Consider the following 21,033-nt stretch of genomic DNA (forward strand, 5'->3'; position numbering starts at 1 on the left):
CTGTACATGTTTAATATGTGACCCCCCCCATGGGGACAATGGACTGTTCTACTGTACAAGTTTAATATGTGACCCCCCCCCATGGAGGGAATGGACTGTTCTGTATTTAAGATGTGACCCCCCCCGTGGGGAGAACGGACTGTTCCACTGTACATGTTTAATAGGTGAGGGGAGAATGGACTGTTCATGTAAAAGACAACAGAAGACATCCTAACTAACCCAATGCTGCACGTCCTTCCCAGACATCACTTTGTTTTGACCCTGGTTGGCCGCGGTCAGCTTAGAACGGGGGCACAAAACAGACGCAGTGAGTCCCTGCTAAACCAGGGGTGTGGGCATGTCACAAAACTGGGGTCAATGAGATAGACAGCTAACTTGCTTAGCTTCAATATTCAGATTTGTTTAAAACATATTGTATAGGAAGGATGCATGAAATGGGAATTGGGATTAATTCAAACCAACAATTTTTACAACTCATATTCCAATTTTAGCTTTGGCACAAGCAGAAAAACATGCCAGAAAAACAAAGTTATTTCTGAATGATATAAGTTATTTCATTATTATCATTATTATTGTTATTAAATGGTTTAATTAAATTGATTGAAAAGAACAACTACTAAAAACTGTAGACCCCCCCCCACAATCTATTTTTTTCTGAATATTTCTCAAAGTTAGCCGGCCAATTTATGGATCCTGCTAAGGCAACTAAACAACATCTTACCAGTGTTCCACCTCCCCCCATAGTAAGGGGACTCTTGACAAGGGTGATTGTCTTGGTGACTCCTCCCACTACCGTGGTAACCACCTGGTGTTGCTGGGCAACCGTCACCGTGCCAGACTTGTGCACGGTGATGATAGGGCGAGAAGGCGTTCCGGGTGTGACAACACCTGACGTGCCCACCTGAGCCGCAGCAGTCTTCAGCATGCGGGTTGCTGGGTTACTAACCTAGGGAGGACAACACCGGGTGAGGGACACACAGACAGAGAGACAGGAGAGCGAGAGTAGTTAGAAGGACAGCCAAGACAGCCCCTATAGCATTTAGAAGGACAGCCAAGACAGCTCCTATAGCATTTAGAAGGCACGGCCAAGACAGCCCCTATAGCATTTAGAAGGCACGGCCAAGACATCCCCTATAGCATTGAGAAGGCACGGCCAAGACATCCCCTATAGCATTGAGAAGGCACGGCCAAGACATCCCCTATAGCATTAGCATTGAGAAGGCAAGGCCAAGACATCCCCTATAGCATTGAGAAGGCACGGCCAAGACAGCCCCTATAGCATTGAGAAGGCACGGCCAAGACAGCCCCTATAGCATTGAGAAGGCAAGGCCAAGACAGCCCCTATAGCATTGAAAAGGCACGGCCAAGACAGCCCCTATAGCATTGAGAAGGCACGGCCAAGACATCCCCTATAGCATTGAGAAGGCAAGGCCAAGACAGCCCCTATAGCATTGAGAAGGCACGGCCAAGACATCCCCTATAGCATTCAGAAGGCACGGCCAAGACAGCCCCTATAGCATTGAGAAGGCACGGCCAAGACATCCCCTATAGCATTGAGAAGGACAGCCAAGACATCCCCTATAGCATTTGAGAAGGCACGGCCAAGACAGCCCCTATAGCATTGAGAAGGCACGGCCAAGACAGCCCCTATAGCATTGAGAAGGCAAGGCCAAGACAGCCCCTATAGCATTGAAAAGGCACGGCCAAGACAGCCCCTATAGCATTGAGAAGGCACGGCCAAGACAGCCCCTATAGCATTGAGAAGGCACGGCCAAGACAGCCCCTATAGCATTGAGAAGGACAGCCAAGACAGCCCCTATAGCATTGAGAAGGACAGCCAAGACAGCCCCTATAGCATTTAGAAGGACAGCCAAGACAGCTCCCCTATAGCATTGAGAAGGCACGGCCAAGACAGCCCCTATAGCATTGAGAAGGCACGGCCAAGACATCCCCTATAGCATTGAGAAGGCACGGCCAAGACAGCCCCTATAGCATTGAGAAGGCACGGCCAAGACAGCCCCTATAGCATTGAGAAGGCAAGGCCGATACATTGCTTCACTCCACGTGGTATAGTAGGTAATGTGGGTATTGGACCACAGCCTTGATAAACAAAATCACTCTAGTGCACCTGAAGAGATCATAATTAACAGCAGAGGTTTACATGGTGTGTATGTGTGTTACTATTCGTCCAGGGATCTCTTACCATAACAGGCGAGGCTACTTTGACAGTCTGTGAACCGGGGCTCATGGCCACGGTCTTGACCATAGTAGCACCAGCTGGAAGCTGCATGGTGGCCGTGGAGGGCGGGATCTTCTGTGTGGCAGCAGCCGCTGCAGCCAACGCAGCCATGCCACTCATCTGAGGGCTGCTGCCCATTGGCTGAGGGGGGGAGAGCAGACAAGTACAAAATAATTACAATTATTAACATTTATAAAATCACTGTTTTACAAGAATAATCTCAAAGTGCATAAAGTTTGGTTATTCATAGGACTAGAGAATATGGAATAGAAGGAACTAAACTGGTTGTGCATGAATCAGCCCTGGGATAACTATAGTTTTAACTAGGACTTATGGAAATATATTTCTTTTATTATTTTCTAACCCTACCACCCCTCCTCCCCTAATTAGAGTAAACCAATGGACAACAACACTGAGGCTTCTATTTCCTGGTTATACACACTACATAAATGTAAAATATACTTCCCGTGAAATTTTAAGTATTTCTGTCTGTAATAAAGGCACTTTCGTAGGGAAACACTCATTCTGATTGGCTGGGCCTGGCTCCCCAGTGGCTGGGCCTGGCTCCCCAGTGGCTGGGCCTGGCTCCCCAGTGGGCGGGCCTGGCTCCCCAGTGGGCGGGCCTATGCCCTTCAAGGCATGCCCTTCATTGCATCATGTGAAATCCATAGATTAGGGCCCAATGAATTTGTTTCCAATTTACCTATTTCCTCATATGAACTTTAACTCAGTAAAATGTTAGAACTTGTTGCATGTTGTTTATACTTTTGTTCAGTGTCTCCGAAGACCATCCAGTGTTGATATCTAGCTGCCATGTTTTTTTCCCACTGTGCCGTTTCACTAAAGTTCTGAATGTTTCTATTCATGTAGCTTCTACAGTTTGTAAAGATGAACACCATTGCTAAGATAAGTCATAGTCAAATCGATCAATAATATCATGATCAAAATCACCCGGCAGTGTTATTTACAGAGTAAATAATGCATTTGTTCGTTCCAGTGCTTTTCTGAAGACAAAGGAATTCTAAAGGTTGGAACATTAATGATGTTTTATGTTTAAAAACATCCTAAAAGGTTGATTCCATACTACGTTTGACATGTTTCTAAAGGACTGTATACGGAACTTTTCAAGTTTTTGTCTGGACGAAGTGCCTGCGCCTCATGAAAACGGATTACTGGGCTGAACACGCTAAAAACAAGTGGCTATTTGGACATATATTATGGACTTTATGGAACAAATCAATTTATTGTCGAACTGGGATTCCTGGGAGTGCCTTCTGATGAAGATCATCAAAGGTAAGTTAATATTTATGGTGTTGTTTCTAACTTTGTTGACTCCAAAATGGCGGATATTCCTCTGGCTGTTTTGGGCTCTGAGCGCCGTTCTCAGATTATGCTTTTTCCGTAAAGTTATTTTAAAAAATCTGACAGCGGTTGCATTAAGGAGAAGTCTATCTTTAATTCTGTGAATAACAGTTGTATCTTTTATCAATGTTTATTATGAGTATTTCTGCAAAATCACCGGATGTTTTGGAATCAAAACATTACTGCACGTAAGGCACCAATGTAAACTAAGATTTTTGGATATAAATATGCACATTATTGAACAAAACATACATGTATTGTGTAACATGATGTCCTATGAGTGTCATCTGATGAAGATCATCAAAGGTTAGTGATTCATTTGATCTCTATTTCTGCTTTTTGTGACTCCCATCTTTGGCTGGAAAAATGGCTGTGTTTTTCTATGACTTGGCTCCGACCTAACATAATCATATGTTGTGCTTTCGCTGGAAAGCATTTTTGAAATCGGACACGATGGGTAGATTAACAAGATGTTTATCTTTCATTTACTGTATTGGACTTGATATGTTAAAGTTACATATTTCAAAAAAATATATTTTTTGAATTTCACGCGCTGCCTTCTCAGAATGTTGTTGAGGGGTTCCACCCTAGAAAGGTATATTTAGGTACTATTTAATAACTGTGCTAGAATGCTTAAAAAGACAGCAATTTTTTAAAATATATCAGATATCAGTCAAAAATATCATATCGGTGCATCACTAAACGTATCAAAACATGGAAAAAGTCAAAGGTTCTGAATACTTTCCGAATGCACTGCACCTCAACTTACATGCCATCCAGTATATCAAATAAAGTTTGGTTTACTTCCACTGGTATGCCATCCAGCCCTGGAGTTCGGTTTACTTCCACTGGTATGCCATCCAGCCCTGGAGTTTTCCCCAGACTCAAAGGCTTTCATTGCATCAATAAGTTCCTCCTCTGTAATTAGGCCTTGACTTGAGTCTCTGTATAGCTGTTAATTTTATACTATTATTAGAAAAAAATACCCTTACCATTAACTTTAGTTAGTGGAGATGGAGGAGAATGAAATGAGAACCTATGTTTGTTTAAAGTACTTCGCTTCCTCTTCTAAAATATTGTTTGGTGAATCCTGGGTGATTCCATTTGTAACAAGTAAATCATATTTGGAAGTATTTCTATGTTGAAGATTTTTTATATATATATATTTTTAAAGAATTCGGTGCATTTTCCAGTTCGCTTTATTTTTTAATAACGCTTAAATATTTTATACACTTTATCTTTATTACGTTCCTTCATTTCTTTTTGTTTTTCCCTCTAACTTATTCGGAGCCTTTACGGTACAGTTTTTATTGCTATCTTTTAGTTCCTCTGTTTGAGATGAGGGTTAGGGTTAGGGTAGGGTTAGGGGTTAGGGTTTTTACCCTATAGGGTTAGGGTTAGGGTTTTTACCCTATAGGGTTAGGGTTTTTACCCTATAGGGTTAGGGGTTTTACCCTATAGGGTTAGGGGTTTTACCCTATAGGGTTAGGGTTTTTACCCTATAGGGTTAGGGGTTTTACCCTATAGGGTTAGGGGTTTTACCCTATAGGGTTAGGGTTTTTACCCTATAGGGTTAGGGTTTTTACCCTATAGGGTTAGGGGTTTTACCCTATAGGGTTAGGGGTTTTACCCTATAGGGTTAGGGTTTTTACCCTATAGGGTTAGGGTTTTTACCCTATAGGGTTAGGGTTAGGGGTTAGGGTTTTTACCCTATAGGGTTAGGGGTTAGGGTTTTTACCCTATAGGGTTAGGGGTTAGGGTTTTTACCCTATAGGGTTAGGGTTGGGGTTGGGGTTAGGGTTTTTACCCTATAAATATTTGTTGTTTTAAAAGACAAGTATTGAATTGCATGGCATTTTAAGTGTCCAATACAATAATTTACAAAGTTGGGTTTACTACCTTTTTATTTGGGCATTTTTATTGTTCAGAAATGTAGTGGGTCGTCTCTTCGTTTCTCAGGACTTCATCCTGCTAACTGTTCCAAATGTCCCAACTGAATTTGGTAAAAGGGCTTTTATGTACTCTGCGCCATCGTCTTGGAACGCCTTACAAAATACTTTTAAACTGGAAGAACTTGTCCCGATTGGTGTTTTTAAATCACTGATGAATGATGTTGAGACTGATTCCCTGACCTGTCAATGTTTTTAATTTTGCTGTTTTTGATTTTGTTATACTCTTGTGAATTCAATGGTTTTTACTAGATTACTTGTAGTTTTTCCATGTTTGTCTGTAATTTTTGTAATGACTTGGGGCTGCCTATCTTGGCAAGGACGCTCTGGAAAAAGAGATTTTATCTAAATAAAATAGGGGGATCTGTTGTATCTATTTTACGTAGGGAAAAAAAGTCCCTTAAATTCTTCTGTCTAGCTTGAAAACAATTTGTCATCCAGTAGGCTTTGATTACATTTCCAACATCATAAATTCTCTATGAGTGTATAGCAACGATTTGATAGTTAGGGGACAGAATGCTGTCAATCAACACTAGCTTTGAAAAAAATAAAAATAAAAAAAATAACTTTTGCGGGCCAGCAAAAATGACATGGGTAGTCAAGACGACTAGCTTGATTGAGCCTCTGCCATGTATCTCACTAGGTCAGGATATTAAACCTCCTCCTTGTATATCTCACTAGGTCAGGATATTAAACCTCCTCCATGTATATCTCACTAGGTCAGGATATTAAACCTCCTCCTTGTATATCTCACTAGGTCAGGATATTAAACCTCCTCCATGTATATCTCACTAGGTCAGGATATTAAACCTCCTCCATGTATATCTCACTAGGTCAGGATATTAAACCTCCTCCATGTACATCTCAGTAGGTCACGATATTTAAGCCTCCATATATCCAGTAATTCCAATACATCCTTGATTTCCTTAAGTGCACGAGGGTGATAACTTTGTAGTGTGAATTCCCCTATGTGCCCCGGTCAAACGTAGTGTACTCAATAGGAAATAGAGTAGCATTTGGTACATAAGAACCAATAAGTACTTCCTTTACCGTTCCCTGTGCACCCTGAGCCGGCACCACCATGCGGACCCCGGCAGGAAGTGACGTCACCGTTACAGGGGGAGATTTCCCACCCTGGTTGGCCTGCCTCACCGTGACGATGGAGGTGCCTGTGGTGGAATGGGGAGCAGACACCTTCAGGATAGCTGGAAAAAAACAAAAAACAATGTTTAAACCAACATTTACGAGGCTGATCTGGAAAGAAACCCCTTTGATTATGTTTGGACACAAATATAAATAAAACAGTTTTGAGAAGTTAAGCCAAACAATGAAATACATTTTTTTTTTTTTAAACATTTTAAAATATTACAGAAATAAAGTTATTCAGTAGTCGTTACCTGGCCCGCGTGCATTCGCAGCAGCCAGTGGACTCCCAGGCATTGTGGTGGTGGGGGAGGGGACCAGCGTTATGCCCTGGAGAGGCAGGCCCTGGGGGGACGCTGCAGAGGCTGTGACAGGGCTCTTGGGGGAGTTGACCGGTAGTGACGTCGCGGGGCTGACGCCAGGCGTGGTGGCGGCCGAGGCGGGAGGGATATCGTACTTCTGCAGCTGTAACAGGTAGGTGTCTGCAGTAGGTACCGCACCCCAGCTCACCTCCAGGCTGCTGGTGTTGGCTCTCACCAGCTGCACCCGTGACGGGGGGCGGGGCTTCTCTGTGAGGAACAGAGCAGCGGTTGATGTTAACAAATCAAAATAACTACCTGAATAACTTAAGGATTCGCTGTATCCCACCTAACTTATTTGTACGGTTAAATTCCCAACACAGATTATCACCTTGAGATTCACTGTATTTTTTTAAATAAATTTTTTATTAAAAAGTGTTCTACATCAAAATGTAGCATCGATACTTTCAAATAACACACACAAATAAGCAACACGCATGTTTCTGAACAAGTGTCATTACGGACCGATTAAGTGAACTAAAGAACTCACCTGTCTCCAGGTACCAGAGGTCCTTACAGCACACCTGGTTGTTCCAGGCCTTGCGGTATCCGTCCCGTCCGCTCCAGACGTAGAGACGCGAGTTGATGGCCACGGAGCAGTGACCGGCCCTGGCCCTGGGGATGTTATCTTCTAGAGAATCCATCAGCACCGACTCCCACGCCATCGAGTCTAGGAGTGGACAGAAGTAAAACATCAGTGGTGTAGTCAAGTCACTAAACATTGATTTCTGGATCAAGTCATCATGTCCCCGTTAGGCTTGGGCGGTACGCCGATTACCGGGGGATCTGGGCGGTACGCCGTACACCGGGGGATCTGGGCGGTACGCCGATTACCGGGGGATCTGGGCGGTACGCCGTACACCGGGGGATCTGGGCGGTACGCCGTACACCGGGGGATCTGGGTGGTACGCCGTACACCGGGGGATCTGGGCGGTACGCCGTACACCGGGGATCTGGGCGGTACGCCGTACACCGGGGATCTGGGCGGTACGCCGTACACCGGGGGATCTGGGCGGTACGCCGATTACCGGGGATCTGGGCGGTACGCCGCGGTACCGGGGATCTGGGCGGTACGCCGTACACCGGGATCTGGGCGGTACGCCGTACACCGGGGATCTGGGCGGTACGCCGTACACCGGGCGATCTGGGCGGTACGCCGTACACCGGGCGATCTGGGCGGTACGATCTGGGATCTGGGTACGCCGTACACCGGGGGATCTGGGCGGTACGCCGTACACCGGGGGATCTGGGTGGTACGCGATCTGGCGGTACGCCGTACACCGGGCGATCTGGGCGGTACGCCGTACACCGGGGGATCTGGGCGGTACGCCGTACACCGGGGGATCTGGGCAAAGCCTCAGGATGGTTTTCAATACCTGCTTAACCACTTCATTGAAGTACCAAAACAAAATATATATTTGTACCTGCAGTCAACTTGTGCAATACGTTAGGTGATAAAAAGAACATTGCGTTCTCAATTTCGCCTGTCACACTATGATAATGCTTGTGGTATTCCTTAGTCATGTGTTTATTTACAAGCCACGAGAAGCCGGAGCCTTATGAGTCACTCACTGTTGTGCATAATGAGCCAGGTGATCTAGTTACAGTGTGGAATTCACTACTAAAATGTCAGCCGGCTAGATACCATATAACTACTAAAGTTAACTGTCTAAAATGTGCTAAATGCTTTGGCAGTTATTTTGCCAATGTAGCAGAACGTTAGCTATCTTGCTAAGTGGTTAGCTTCTTCCATAATCAAGCATTGGCTTGGTAACAGCAGAGAATCCCCTCCTGGATAAAGAGCCTTCCTAATGCTAATGTTTTGTGCGTGCAGCGGTCTAGCATTATATAGTTTAGGTCAGAAACTGTACAAAAATGTACGCAATGCGCTCGTTAGCATTCTCTATGAGATTTTACATGCGCTCGTTAGCATTCTCTATGGGATTTTACATGCGCTCGTTAGCATTCTCTATGGGATTTTACATGCGCTCGTTAGCATTCTCTATGGGATTTTACATGTGCTCGTTAGCATTCTCTATGGGATTTTACATGCGCTCGTTAGCATTCTCTATGGGATTTTACATGTGCTCGTTAGCATTCTCTATGGGATTTTACATGCGCTCGTTAGCATTCTCTATGGGATTTTACATGCCCTCGTTAACATTCTCTATGAGATTTAGCATTGCGAATGGAGTTTGAAAACAGCAGCCCTTGTTCAGTTCCGGGTATTACAGTATATCCTGGTACGGTACAAGGTCGTATGAAGGCATGACAAGCTGGATACTGGCCACGCCTAGTTCCCAGGGCAACATTTTACATTGCAATGGTTTTATTTGTGTGTGTTTTTGTTTTTTTTAACAGAAATGTGCCCGGTTACTACAAGCCAAATTTAAATAAAGGTTTTATATGATTTTCTAATCATGGAGAAACAAAATAAGCCAATAGCTAGCAAAACAAGAATCTCTTTCCCCATGATCGATAACCTTCCAAACAGTTGATTGGTCAGACATACCAGGGCCAATACAAAGTTATTGTCCATAGAAACTGGACAGAGGGGAGATAGCATTTCACATTATTAAGTTGAGAGGTCAATTGCAGCAGAGACGGGTTTCTGTCTGTCATTACAGTTTAGTTTTTTTTGTATAGAAATTTGTACGTTTTTTTTGTGGTCAACATTTGATTAAACATTGAGCACAAAATACTGTAATTTTTTAGGCCATTTTAGCTAAAGGGCTCAACACACTATGCACTAACAGAACAAGACAGTGTTGTATACAATCCGTTTCAAAAGTATTCAGAGGCACAAATGTAAAACTACGCAGAAAGCGACACACAGAGCGGGTAGGCCCTTAAGAGAATGGTTGGTCGGTTAGTCAGTCTGACATACCTAGGTTGAGACATACCTAGGTTGAGACATACCTAGGTTGAGACAGGCCAGCCTGACATACCTAGGTAGAGACAGGCCAGCCTGACATACCTAGGTAGAGACAGGCCAGCCTGACATACCTCGGTAGAGACAGGCCAGCCTGACATACCTCGGTAGAGACAGGCCAGCCTGACATACCTCGGTTGAGACAGGCCAGCCTGACATACCTCGGTTGAGACAGGCCAGCCTGACATACCTCGGTAGAGACAGGCCAGCCTGACATACCTAGAGACAGGCCAGCCTGACATACCTCGGTAGAGACAGGCCAGCCTGACATACCTCGGCAGAGACAGGCCAGCCTGACATACCTCGGTAGAGACAGGCCAGCCTAGAGACAGGCCAGCCTGACATACCTCGGTAGAGACAGGCCAGCCTGACATACCTCGGTTGAGACAGGCCAGCCTGACATACCTCGGTTGAGACAGGCCAGCCTGACATACCTCGGTTGAGACAGGCCAGCCTGACATACCTCGGTTGAGACAGGCCAGCCTGACATACCTCGGTAGAGACAGGCCAGCCTGACATACCTCGGTAGAGACAGGCCAGCCTGACATACCTAGGTAGAGACAGGCCAGCCTGACATACCTAGAGACAGGCCAGCCTGACATACCTCGGTAGAGACAGGCCAGCCTGACATACCTAGGTAGAGACAGGCCAGCCTGACATACCTAGGTAGAGACAGGCCAGCCTGACATACCTAGGTAGAGACAGGCCAGCCTGACATACCTAGGTAGAGACAGGCCAGCCTGACATACCTAGGTAGAGACAGGCCAGCCTGACATACCTAGGTAGAGACAGGCCAGCCTGACATACCTAGGTAGAGACAGGCCAGCCTGACATACCTAGGTAGAGACAGGCCAGCCTGACATATACCTAGGTAGAGACAGGCCAGCCTGACATACCTAGGTAGAGACAGGCCAGCCTGACATACCTAGGTAGAGACAGGCCAGCCTGACATACCTAGGTAGAGACAGGCCAGCCTGACATACCTAGGTAGAGACAGGCCAGCCTGACATACCTAGGTAGAGACAGGCCAGCCTGACATACCTAGGTAGAGACAGGCCAGCCTGTAGAGACAGGCCAGCCTGACATACCTAGGTAGAGACAGGCCAGCCTGACATACCTAGGTAGAGACAGGCCAGCCTGACATACCTAGGTAGAGACAGGCCAGCCTGACATACCTAGGTAGAGACAGGCCAGGTAGAGACAGGCCAGCCTGACATACCTAGGTAGAGACAGGCCAGCCTGACATACCTAGGTAGAGACAGGCCAGCCTGACATACCTAGGTAGAGACAGGCCAGCCTGACATACCTAGGTAGAGACAGGCCAGCCTGACATACCTAGGTAGAGACAGGCCAGCCTGACATACCTAGGTTGAGACAGGCCAGCCTGACATACCTAGGTTGAGACAGGCCAGCCTGACATACCTAGGTTGAGACAGGCCAGCCTGTCAGTCAGTCTGACATACCTAGGTAGAGACAGGCCAGTGACATACCTAGGTAGAGACAGGCCAGCCTGACATACCTAGGTTGAGACAGGCCAGCCTGACATACCTAGGTGAGACAGGCCAGCCTGACATACCTAGTTTGAGACAGGCCAGCCTGTGCCTGACATACCTAGGTTGAGACAGGCCCTCGGTCAGTCTGACATACCTAGGTAGAGACAGGCCAGCCTGACATACCTAGGTGAGACAGGCCAGCCTGACATACCTAGGTTGAGACAGGCCAGTGTGTCGGTCAGTCCTGACATACCTAGGTTGAGACAGGCCAGTGTGTCGGTCAGTCTGACATACCTAGGTAGAGACAGGCCAGCCTGTGTGAGACAGGCCAGTCTGACATACCTAGGTTGAGACAGGCCAGTGTGTCGGTCAGTCTGACATACCTAGGTTGAGACAGGCCAGTGTGTCGGTCAGTCTGACATACCTAGGTTGAGACAGGCCAGTGTGTCGGTCAGTCTGACATACCTAGGTTGAGACAGGCCAGTGTGTCGGTCAGTCCTGACATACCTAGGTTGAGACAGGCCAGTGTGTCGGTCAGTCTGACATACCTAGGTTGAGACAGGCCAGTGTGTAGGTCATCCTGACATACCTAGGTTGAGCATGGCCAGTGTGTAGGGTCATCCTGACATACCTAGGTTGAGACAGGCCAGTGTGTCGGTCATCCTGACATACCTAGGTTGAGACAGGCCAGTGTGTCGGTCATCCTGACATACCTAGGTTGAGACAGGCCAGTGTGTAGGGTCATCCTGACATACCTAGGTTGAGACAGGCCAGTGTGTCGGTCATCCTGACATACCTAGGTTGAGACAGGCCAGTGTGTCGGTCATCCTGACATACCTAGGTTGAGACAGGCCAGTGTGTCGGTCATCCTGACATACCTAGGTTGAGACAGGCCAGTGTGTCAGTCAGTCTGACATACCTAGGTTGAGACAGGCCAGTGTGTCGGTCATCTGACATACCTAGGTTGAGACAGGCCAGTGTGTCGGTCAGTCTGACATACCTAGGTTGAGACAGGCCAGTGTGTCGGTCAGCCTGACATACCTAGGTTGAGACAGGCCAGTGTGTCGGTCAGTCTGACATACCTAGGTTGAGACAGGCCAGTGTGTTGGTCAGCCTGACATACCTAGGTTGAGACAGGCCAGTGTGTCGGTCAGTCTGACATACCTAGGTTGAGACAGGCCAGTGTGTAGGGTCATCCTGACATACCTAGGTAGAGACAGGCCAGTCTGACATACCTAGGTTGAGACAGGCCAGCCTGACATACCTAGGTTGAGACAGGCCAGCCTGACATACCTAGGTAGAGACAGGCCAGTCTGACATACCTAGGTTGAGACAGGCCAGTGTGTCGGGTCAGTCTGACATACCTAGGTTGAGACAGGCCAGTGTGTCGCTCAGCCTGACATACCTAGGTTGAGACAGGCCAGTGTGTTGGTCATCCTGACATACCTAGGTAGAGACAGGCCAGTCTGACATACCTAGGTTGAGACAGGCCAGTGTGTCGGTCAGTCTGACATACCTAGGTTGAGACAGGCCAGTGTGTCGCTCAGCCTGACATACCTTTGTTGAGACAGGCCAGTGTGTTGGTCATCCTGACATACCTAGGTTGAGACAGGTCAGTCTGACATACCTAGGTTGAGACAGGCCAGTGTGTTAGTGCACTTCCACTCCTTCTCGTGTGTCGCTACTTTGACGTCATCCATCACCAGGGGAACCCAGCCTCCGAACACGAACATCCTGTTACAGAACAGACGGGTGAGGAGGGGAGAGAGAGAGACAGGTGAGGAGGGAGACCAGGTGAGGAGGGAGACAGAGGAGAGTAGGTGAGGAGGGAGAGAGAGAGAGACGGGTGAGGAGGGGAGAGGAGAGAGACGGGTGAGGAGAGAGAGAGAGAGAGAGACGGGTGAGGAGGGAGAGAGAGAGAGAGACGGGTGAGGAGGGAGAGAGAGAGAGAGACAGGTGAGGAGGGAGACCAGGACGGGTGAGGAGGGAGAGAGAGAGAGAGAGGGTGAGGAGGGAGGAGAGGGAGACGGGTGAGGAGGAGGGACGGGTGAGGAGGGAGAGAGAGAGAGACGGGTGAGGAGGAGAGAGAGAGAGAGACGGGTGAGGAGGAGAGAGAGAGAGACGGGTGAGGAGGGAGAGAGAGAGAGAGAGACGGGGAGGAGGGGGAGAGAGAGAGAGACGGGTGAGGGAGGAGAGAGAGAGACGGGTGAGGAGGGAGACGGGTGAGGGAGGAGAGAGACGGGTGAGGAGGAGAGAGAGAGAGAGAGGGGTGAGGAGGGAGAGAGAGAGAGACGGGTGAGGAGGAGAGAGAGAGGAGGGTGAGGGAGGGAGAGAGGAGAGACGGGTGAGGAGGGAGGAGGGAGACGGGTGAGGAGGGGGAGAGAGAGAGACGGGTGAGGAGGGGAGAGGAGAGACGGGGGGAGGAGGGAGACGGGTGAGGAGGGAGAGAGAGAGAGAGACGGGTGAGGAGGGAGGAGAGACGGGTGAGGAGGGAGAGAGAGAGAGACGGGTGAGGAGGGAGGAGGAGAGAGACGGGTGAGGAGGGAGAGAGAGAGAGACGGGTGAGGAGGGAGAGAGAGAGACGGGTGAGGAGGAGAGAGAGAGGGAGACGGGTGAGGAGGAGAGAGAGAGAGAGACGGGTGAGGAGGAGAGGAGGGAGACGGGTGAGGAGGGGAGAGAGAGAGAGACGGGTGAGGAGAGGAGGCGGGTGAGGAGGGGGAGGAGACGGGTGAGGAGGGAGGAGGGAGACGGGTGAGGAGGGAGACGGGTGAGGAGGGAGAGGAGGGAGACGGGTGAGGGGAGAGGAGAGACGGGTGAGGGAGAGGAGAGAGAGACGGGTGAGGGGAGAGGAGACGGGTGAGGAGGGAGAGAGAGAGACGGGTGAGGAGAGGAGAGACAGGTGAGGAGAGAGAGAGAGAGACAGGTGAGGGAGGAGAGACGGGAGGAGGGGAGAGAGAGAGACGGGTGAGGGGGAGAGGAGAGACGGGTGAGGAGGAGAGAGAGAGAGACGGGTGAGGAGGGAGAGAGAGAGAGAGACGGGTGAGGAGGGAGAGAGAGAGAGACAGGTGAGGGAGAGAGAGAGAGACAGGTGAGGAGGAGAGAGAGAGAGAGACGGGTGAGGAGGGAGAGAGAGAGAGAGACGGGGTGAGGGAGAGAGAGAGAGAGACAGGTGAGGAGAGGAGAGAGAGACAGGTGAGGGAGAGAGAGAGAGAGACAGGTGAGGAGGGAGGGAGAGACGGGTGAGGAGGGAGAGAGAGAGGGAGACAGGTGAGGGAGAGAGAGGGAGACAGGTGAGGGGGAGAGGAGGGAGACAGGTGAGGGAGAGGAGAGGAGACAGGTGAGGGAGGAGAGGGAGACAGGTGAGGAGGGGAGAGAGAGACAGGTAAGGAGGGGAGAGAGACAGGTGAGGAGGGAGACGGGTGAGGAGGGAGACGGGTGAGGAGGGAGACGGGTGAGGAGGGAGACGGGTGAGGAGGGAGACGGGTGAGGAGGGAGACGGGTGAGGAGGGAGACGGGTGAGGAGGGAGACGGGTGAGGAGGGAGACGGGTGAGGAGGGAGACGGGTGAGGAGGGAGAGACGGGTGAGGAGGGAGACGGGTGAGGAGGGAGACGGGTGAGGAGGGAGACGGGTGAGGAGGGAGACGGGTGAGGAGGGAGACGGGTGAGGAGGGAGACGGGTGAGGAGGGAGACGGGTGAGGAGGGAGACGGGTGAGGAGGGAGACGGGTGAGGAGGCTCCCTCACGGGTGAGCTTCTGATAGACCAACCATACACCAGACCAGCTCAGAAGTAAAAATGTACACACATCCAGTTACTTGCCGACAGAAAAATTAAAAATAAAGTTCCTCTCCCTGAAAAGTGTTAACTCACTTGTTGGTGATGGTTGTGGCAGAGTGGAGACTGCGGGGAAGAGGAGCTGTCCCGTTGATGGACGGCTTATTCCATGTCAGGGTGTCTGCAGAGGAAAGACAAGGACTTATCAAGTTCCTGCGTTAAAACGGCCACGCTACTAAGTAGTAGAGATGTGACAAATAGAGGGAGGGGGGGGAAAAATATTTATTTTTAGACTTATTTTTTTAATTGGTTCTGTTAAAACGATTATATATATTTTTTAAACAAAAATACATTTAAAATCCATGATGAATTCACATTGCAGCTGTGTTGCTACCGGGAACCGTTTTGGGTTTTACGGCGCGGCTCGTCCCTTTAGAATTGCACCAGCACCACCATTAACATTGACTCTCCACCTCGCAAAGATCGCATTTCCTTCCTCAAATTATTGCCATACAGGACTTCACCGCTGTCACTTGCCTTTCTCTGCCATTGTTCCAACTTACGGACAATGGTCTTTCTTAGCGGTAGAGACGATAGCGGTAGAGACGACTCCGAAATAATTGATTTCGTCAACTCCTTGCATATCGACTGCCATTTTAGTGTCGAGTCTGCCAACTGCTAAGATTAATTGTTTGTTTTTTTTGTAATGGAGGGGACTAAATAGTAGCCATACTTCAGAGAACAGTGGGACAGTATAGGCCGGTCAGGACCGCGCGCTAGGCCCGTCTATCTCGCAATTTGTTGGCATGAAATGTCTCTCAACGTCAGTAAAGCAGGACCTATCAATGAGATGGGCTATGATATTCTACACGCAACAGACTCGAAAACAAAAAGAACAGACAAGCCAGTGATAAGGAGAGAGAGGATGCAGCCAGAATGAACTGGCACATAACAGTTGAGCACATACAGTCCACCCCACATACATCTGCTGATGCAAAAAGGGCTTCATCATTTATTTTCTTTTAAATGTTTGCGTAAGCCCCAAGAAGCATTTGTCTGCAGTTAACTTGGCCAAAGGCTGTGCAACCATGAACTAGCTCTGGGGTGCCAATAACTTTGTCCGTGCCATGTCTCTCTTGTACTTTTCGCATTAAAAAAAAAAAGGTACTGATTTCTTATAAAATAAATAGAAATTTGACCAATTTTGACCACCACACATTTGATTTATGGCACGGACAAAATGATTTAAAACCAGGCCTAAATTCCCCAAGAGCTGCTCCCCTTTCTACTGGCAATGTGTCTCACTATTCAGCAGCAAACTGATCGCAATTCTTCAATCTTTCAAAAGGTGCCCTCCAACTTGTTTTCAGATCTCACCATAAATTTTGGAAGGAAAGCTGGACTTCTTGCTGGCCATTCCAGAACAGTCCAGCATCTCCTCTTAACCATTCCTGTGTGCTTTTTTGTGTGTGTGTTTGGTGTCGTTGTCCTGCTGGAAGACCCACAACCTTGAATGGAGACCCAGTTTTTGTAAACTGGGATGAACATAGGACTGCAAAACACCTGATAATCTGCTGATTTTATGATGCCTTGTTCAAAGCCCCCCCCACAGAAGTATAAACGCAACCCCACAGCTTGACCAAACCTCCCCCATCTTTGTGAGTGCTCTTTTCCATGGATTGCTTCATCTGGTCGTCAGTGAACACAGAGCTGACATGTATTGCCAAAGAGCTCTAATTTTGTTTCAATTGGTCCACAGAATGTTTCCCCCCGGGATTTAGGTGGGTTTATTGAGAAGTTCAAATCAGTTGAATAATACTGTGGGGCTGCCTCTGGTACTAGGGGCCTTTAATGTGTGCAAGACATCATGAAATCAGATTATCAATGCCAATACAACTCTCCTTCCGTGGCCTCCAGCTGCTCTTAAACGCTAGTAAAAACCAAATACAAGCTTTTTAACCGTTCGCTGCCCGCACCGACGGCCGTCTAGCATCACTACTCTAACTTAGAATATGTGGACAACTATAAATACCTAGGTGTCTGGTTAGACTGTAAACTCTCCTTCCAGACTCATATTAAACATCTCCAATCCCAAATTAAATCTAGAATCGGCTTCCTATTTCGCAACAAAGCCTCCTTCAAATCACGCCACCAAGCATACCCTCGTAAAACTGACTATCCTACCAATCCTCGACTTCGGCGATGTCATTTACAAAATAGCTTCTAATAGCTTCTTCTTCGAATAGCTTCCAATACTCTACTCAGCAAACTGGATGTAGTTTATCACAGTGCCATCCGTTTTGTTACCAAATCACCTTATACCACCCACCACTGCGACCTGTATGCTCTAGTCGGCTGGCCCTCTCTACATATTCGTCGCCAGACCCACTAGCTCCAGGTCATCATTTAGTCTATGCTAGGTAAAGCTCCGCCTTATCTCAGCTCATTGGTCACGATAACAACACCCACCTGTAGCACGCGCTCCAGCAGGTATATCTCACTGGTCATCCCCAAAGCCAAACACCTCCTTTGGCCACCTTTCCTTCCAGTTCTCTGCAGCCAATGACTGGAATGAATTGCAAAAATTGCTGAAGCTGGAGACTTATATCTCCCTCTCTAACTTTAAACATCAGCTATCTGAGCAGCTAACCAATCACTGCAGCTGTACATAGTCCATCTGTAAATAACCCATCCAATCTACCTACCTCATCCCCATACTGTTTTTATTTACTTTGCTGCTCTTTTGCACACCAGTATCACTACTTACACACCTTCATCTGCTCATCATCATCTGCTCATCTATCCAGTGTTAATCTGCTAAATTGTAATTACTTTGCTACCATGGCCTATTTATTGCCTTACCTCCTCATGCCATTTGCACACACTGTATATAGACTTTCTTTTTTTCCTATTGTGTTATTGACTGTACGCTTGTTTATTCCATGTGTAACTCTGTGTTGTTGTTTGTGTCGCACTGCTTTGCTTTATCTTGGCCAGGTCGCAGTTTTAAATGAGAACTTGTTCTCAACTGGCCTACCTGGTTAAATAAAGGTGTTCTCAACTGGCCTACCTGATTAAATAAAGGTGTTCTCAACTGGCCTACCTGGTTAAATAAAGGTGTTCTCAACTGGCCTACCTGGTTAAATAAAGGTGTTCTCAACTGGCCTACCTGGTTAAATAAAGGTGTTCTCAACTGGCCTACCTGGTTAAATAAAGGTGTTCTCAACTGGCCTACCTGGTTAAAAAAGGTGTTCTCAACTGGCCTACCTGGTTAAATAAAGGTGTTCTCAACTGGCCTACCTGGTTAAATAAAGGTGTTCTCAACTGGCCTACCTGGTTAAATAAAGGTGTTCTCAACTGGCCTACCTGGTTAAATAAAGGTGTTCTCAACTGGCCTACCTGGTTAAATAAAGGTGTTCTCAACTGGCCTACCTGGTTAAATAAAGGTGTTCTCAACTGGCCTACCTGGTTAAATAAAGGTGTTCTCAACTGGCCTACCTGGTTAAATAAAGGTGTTCTCAACTGGCCTACCTGGTTAAATAAAAGGTGGGAAAAAATATAGTTTTTTATTTTTTTTTAAATTTAAAAATCAAGGTGTTTTGGAGTGCAATGTTCAACCCGGTGTCCAAAAACTGTCTGTTGAAGGTTGTGGGTCTTCCAGTAGGACAACAAACCCCAAAACACACGTAAAAAGCACCCTGGAATGGTTAAAATTTGTAATAATTTAAAACGTTGGACTGTTCTGGAGTAGCCAATGAGAAGTCCAGATCTCAATCTCATCCCATAACCTATAATGACAACTGAAAACATCAATTGGTTGAGGGCACCCAACAAACACTGAAGAATAAGAGCAATTTGCTTCTGAGGGCCAAATTGGCAGCAGAAAAATGTGCAGTAAGCTCATCGATGGCTACAATTTTCTACATTGTAGAATAATAGTGAAGATATCAAAACTATGAAATGAACACATATGGAATCATGTTGTAACCAAAAAAAGTGTTAAACAAATCAAAATATATTTTAGATTCTTCAAAGTAGCCACCCTTTGCCTTGATGACAGCTTTCCACACTCTTGGCATTCTCTCAACCAGCTTCATGAGGTAGTCACCTGGAATGCATTTCAATTAACATGTGTGCCTTGGTAAAAAAAAAGTTGTGGAATTTCTTTCCTTCTTAATGCGCATGAGCTAGTTAGGGGCGGTATACAGAAGATAGCCCTATTTGGTAAAAGACAAAGCCCATACTACAGCAAGAACAGCTGTAATAATAATAATAATAATAGTAAATAAATAAATAAACCAAGAGAAATGACAGTCCATCATTACTTTAAGACATGAAGGTCAGTCAATCCGGAAAATGTAAAGAACTTTGAAAGTTTCTTCAAGTGCAGTCGCAAAAACCCATCAAGCGCTATGATGAAATTGTCTCTCATGAGGACCGCCACAGGAATGGAAGACCCAGAGTTACCTCTGCTGCAGAGGATAAGTTCATTAGAGTTACCAGCCTCAGATTGCAGCCCAAATAAATGCTTCAGAGTTCAAGTAACAGACACATCTCAACATCAACTAATAAAATCTAATTTTATTGGTCACATACACATGGTTAGCTGATGTTAATGCGAGTGTAGTGAAATGCTTGTGTTCAGTGGAGACTGTGTGAATCAGGCCTTCATGGTCGAATTGCTGCAAAGAAACCACTACTAAAAGACACCAATAATAAGAGACTTGCTTGGGCAAAGAAACACGAGCAATGGACATTAGACCGGTGGAAAAACTGTCCTTTTGTCTGATGAGTCCACATTTTGGTGGTTTTGGTTCCAACCACTGTGTCTTTGTGGGACGCATAGTGGGTGAACGGATGATCTCTGCATGTGTGGTTCCCACCGTGAAGCATGGAGGTGATGGTGTGGGGGTGCTTTGCTGGTGACACTGTCAGTGATTTATTTAGAATTCAAGGCACACTTAACCAGCATGACTACACCACAGCATCCTGCAGCAAATACGCCATCCCATCTGGTTTGCGGTCATTTGCTTTTTTTCAACAGAACAATGACCCAACACACCTCCAGGCTGTGTAAGGCCTATTTGAACAAGGAGGAGAGTGATGGAGTGCTGCATCACAAGAAGGAAAAGCAGCCAACAAGTGCTCAGCACATGCGGGAACTCCTTGAAGACCCGGAAAAGCATTCCAGGTGAAGCTGGTTGAGAGAATGCCAAGAGTGTGCAAAGATGTCATCAAGGTAAAAGGGTGGCTACTTTGAAGAATCAACATCTAAAGGGTTTCAGAAGATACAGTATAACTGAGTTCCATGTCTGTAGAGAGTTTCAGTAGATATACCTTTATCGCCCTAGTGGTCATACATGCGTAATAGGACTGTTATTCTACTTTGTTAATTGCTGTGGAATTTCTCTTTTTCTTATCGTTTTAACAGAAAACCAATAAAAGAAAAAAAATGTCCATTTGTCACATCACTACCAAGAACCAAAATGACCACTGACTGAACTACAGAGTTCCTTGGCTGAGATGGGAGAACCTTCCAGAACAGTCTCTAGAGCACTTCCCCAAATCCAGATGCAGACAAGATAATCAAAGCTGTAATCGCCGCCAAAAGGTGCATCTACACGTATTCACACCCATTACTCAATAATTTATGTACATTTGATGTTTCTGTATTTCATTTTCTATAATTTTTTTAAATCATTATTAGCAAACATGTCTAAAAACATGTTTTCACTTTGTCATTATTGTGATGTCATTATGGGGTATTGTGATGTCATTATGGG

The 21,033-nt window shown here is 46.9% G+C and overlaps 1 protein-coding gene across 1 annotated transcript in view; it reads right to left on the reverse strand.

Moving 5' to 3' along the window:
- The window catches only part of hcfc1b (host cell factor C1b), a 68,735-nt gene that overhangs the window by 35,265 nt on the left and 12,437 nt on the right, over positions 1–21,033 (reverse strand). The window contains 7 exon segments of the mRNA XM_042299823.1: positions 722–946; positions 2,204–2,380; positions 6,601–6,755; positions 6,948–7,262; positions 7,543–7,722; positions 13,105–13,211; positions 15,347–15,431. Of these exon segments, the coding sequence (XP_042155757.1) occupies positions 722–946; positions 2,204–2,380; positions 6,601–6,755; positions 6,948–7,262; positions 7,543–7,722; positions 13,105–13,211; positions 15,347–15,431 (1,244 nt within the window).

This window comes from Oncorhynchus tshawytscha, linkage group LG16 (genome assembly GCF_018296145.1).
Source record: "Oncorhynchus tshawytscha isolate Ot180627B linkage group LG16, Otsh_v2.0, whole genome shotgun sequence".
NCBI lineage: Eukaryota > Metazoa > Chordata > Actinopteri > Salmoniformes > Salmonidae > Oncorhynchus > Oncorhynchus tshawytscha.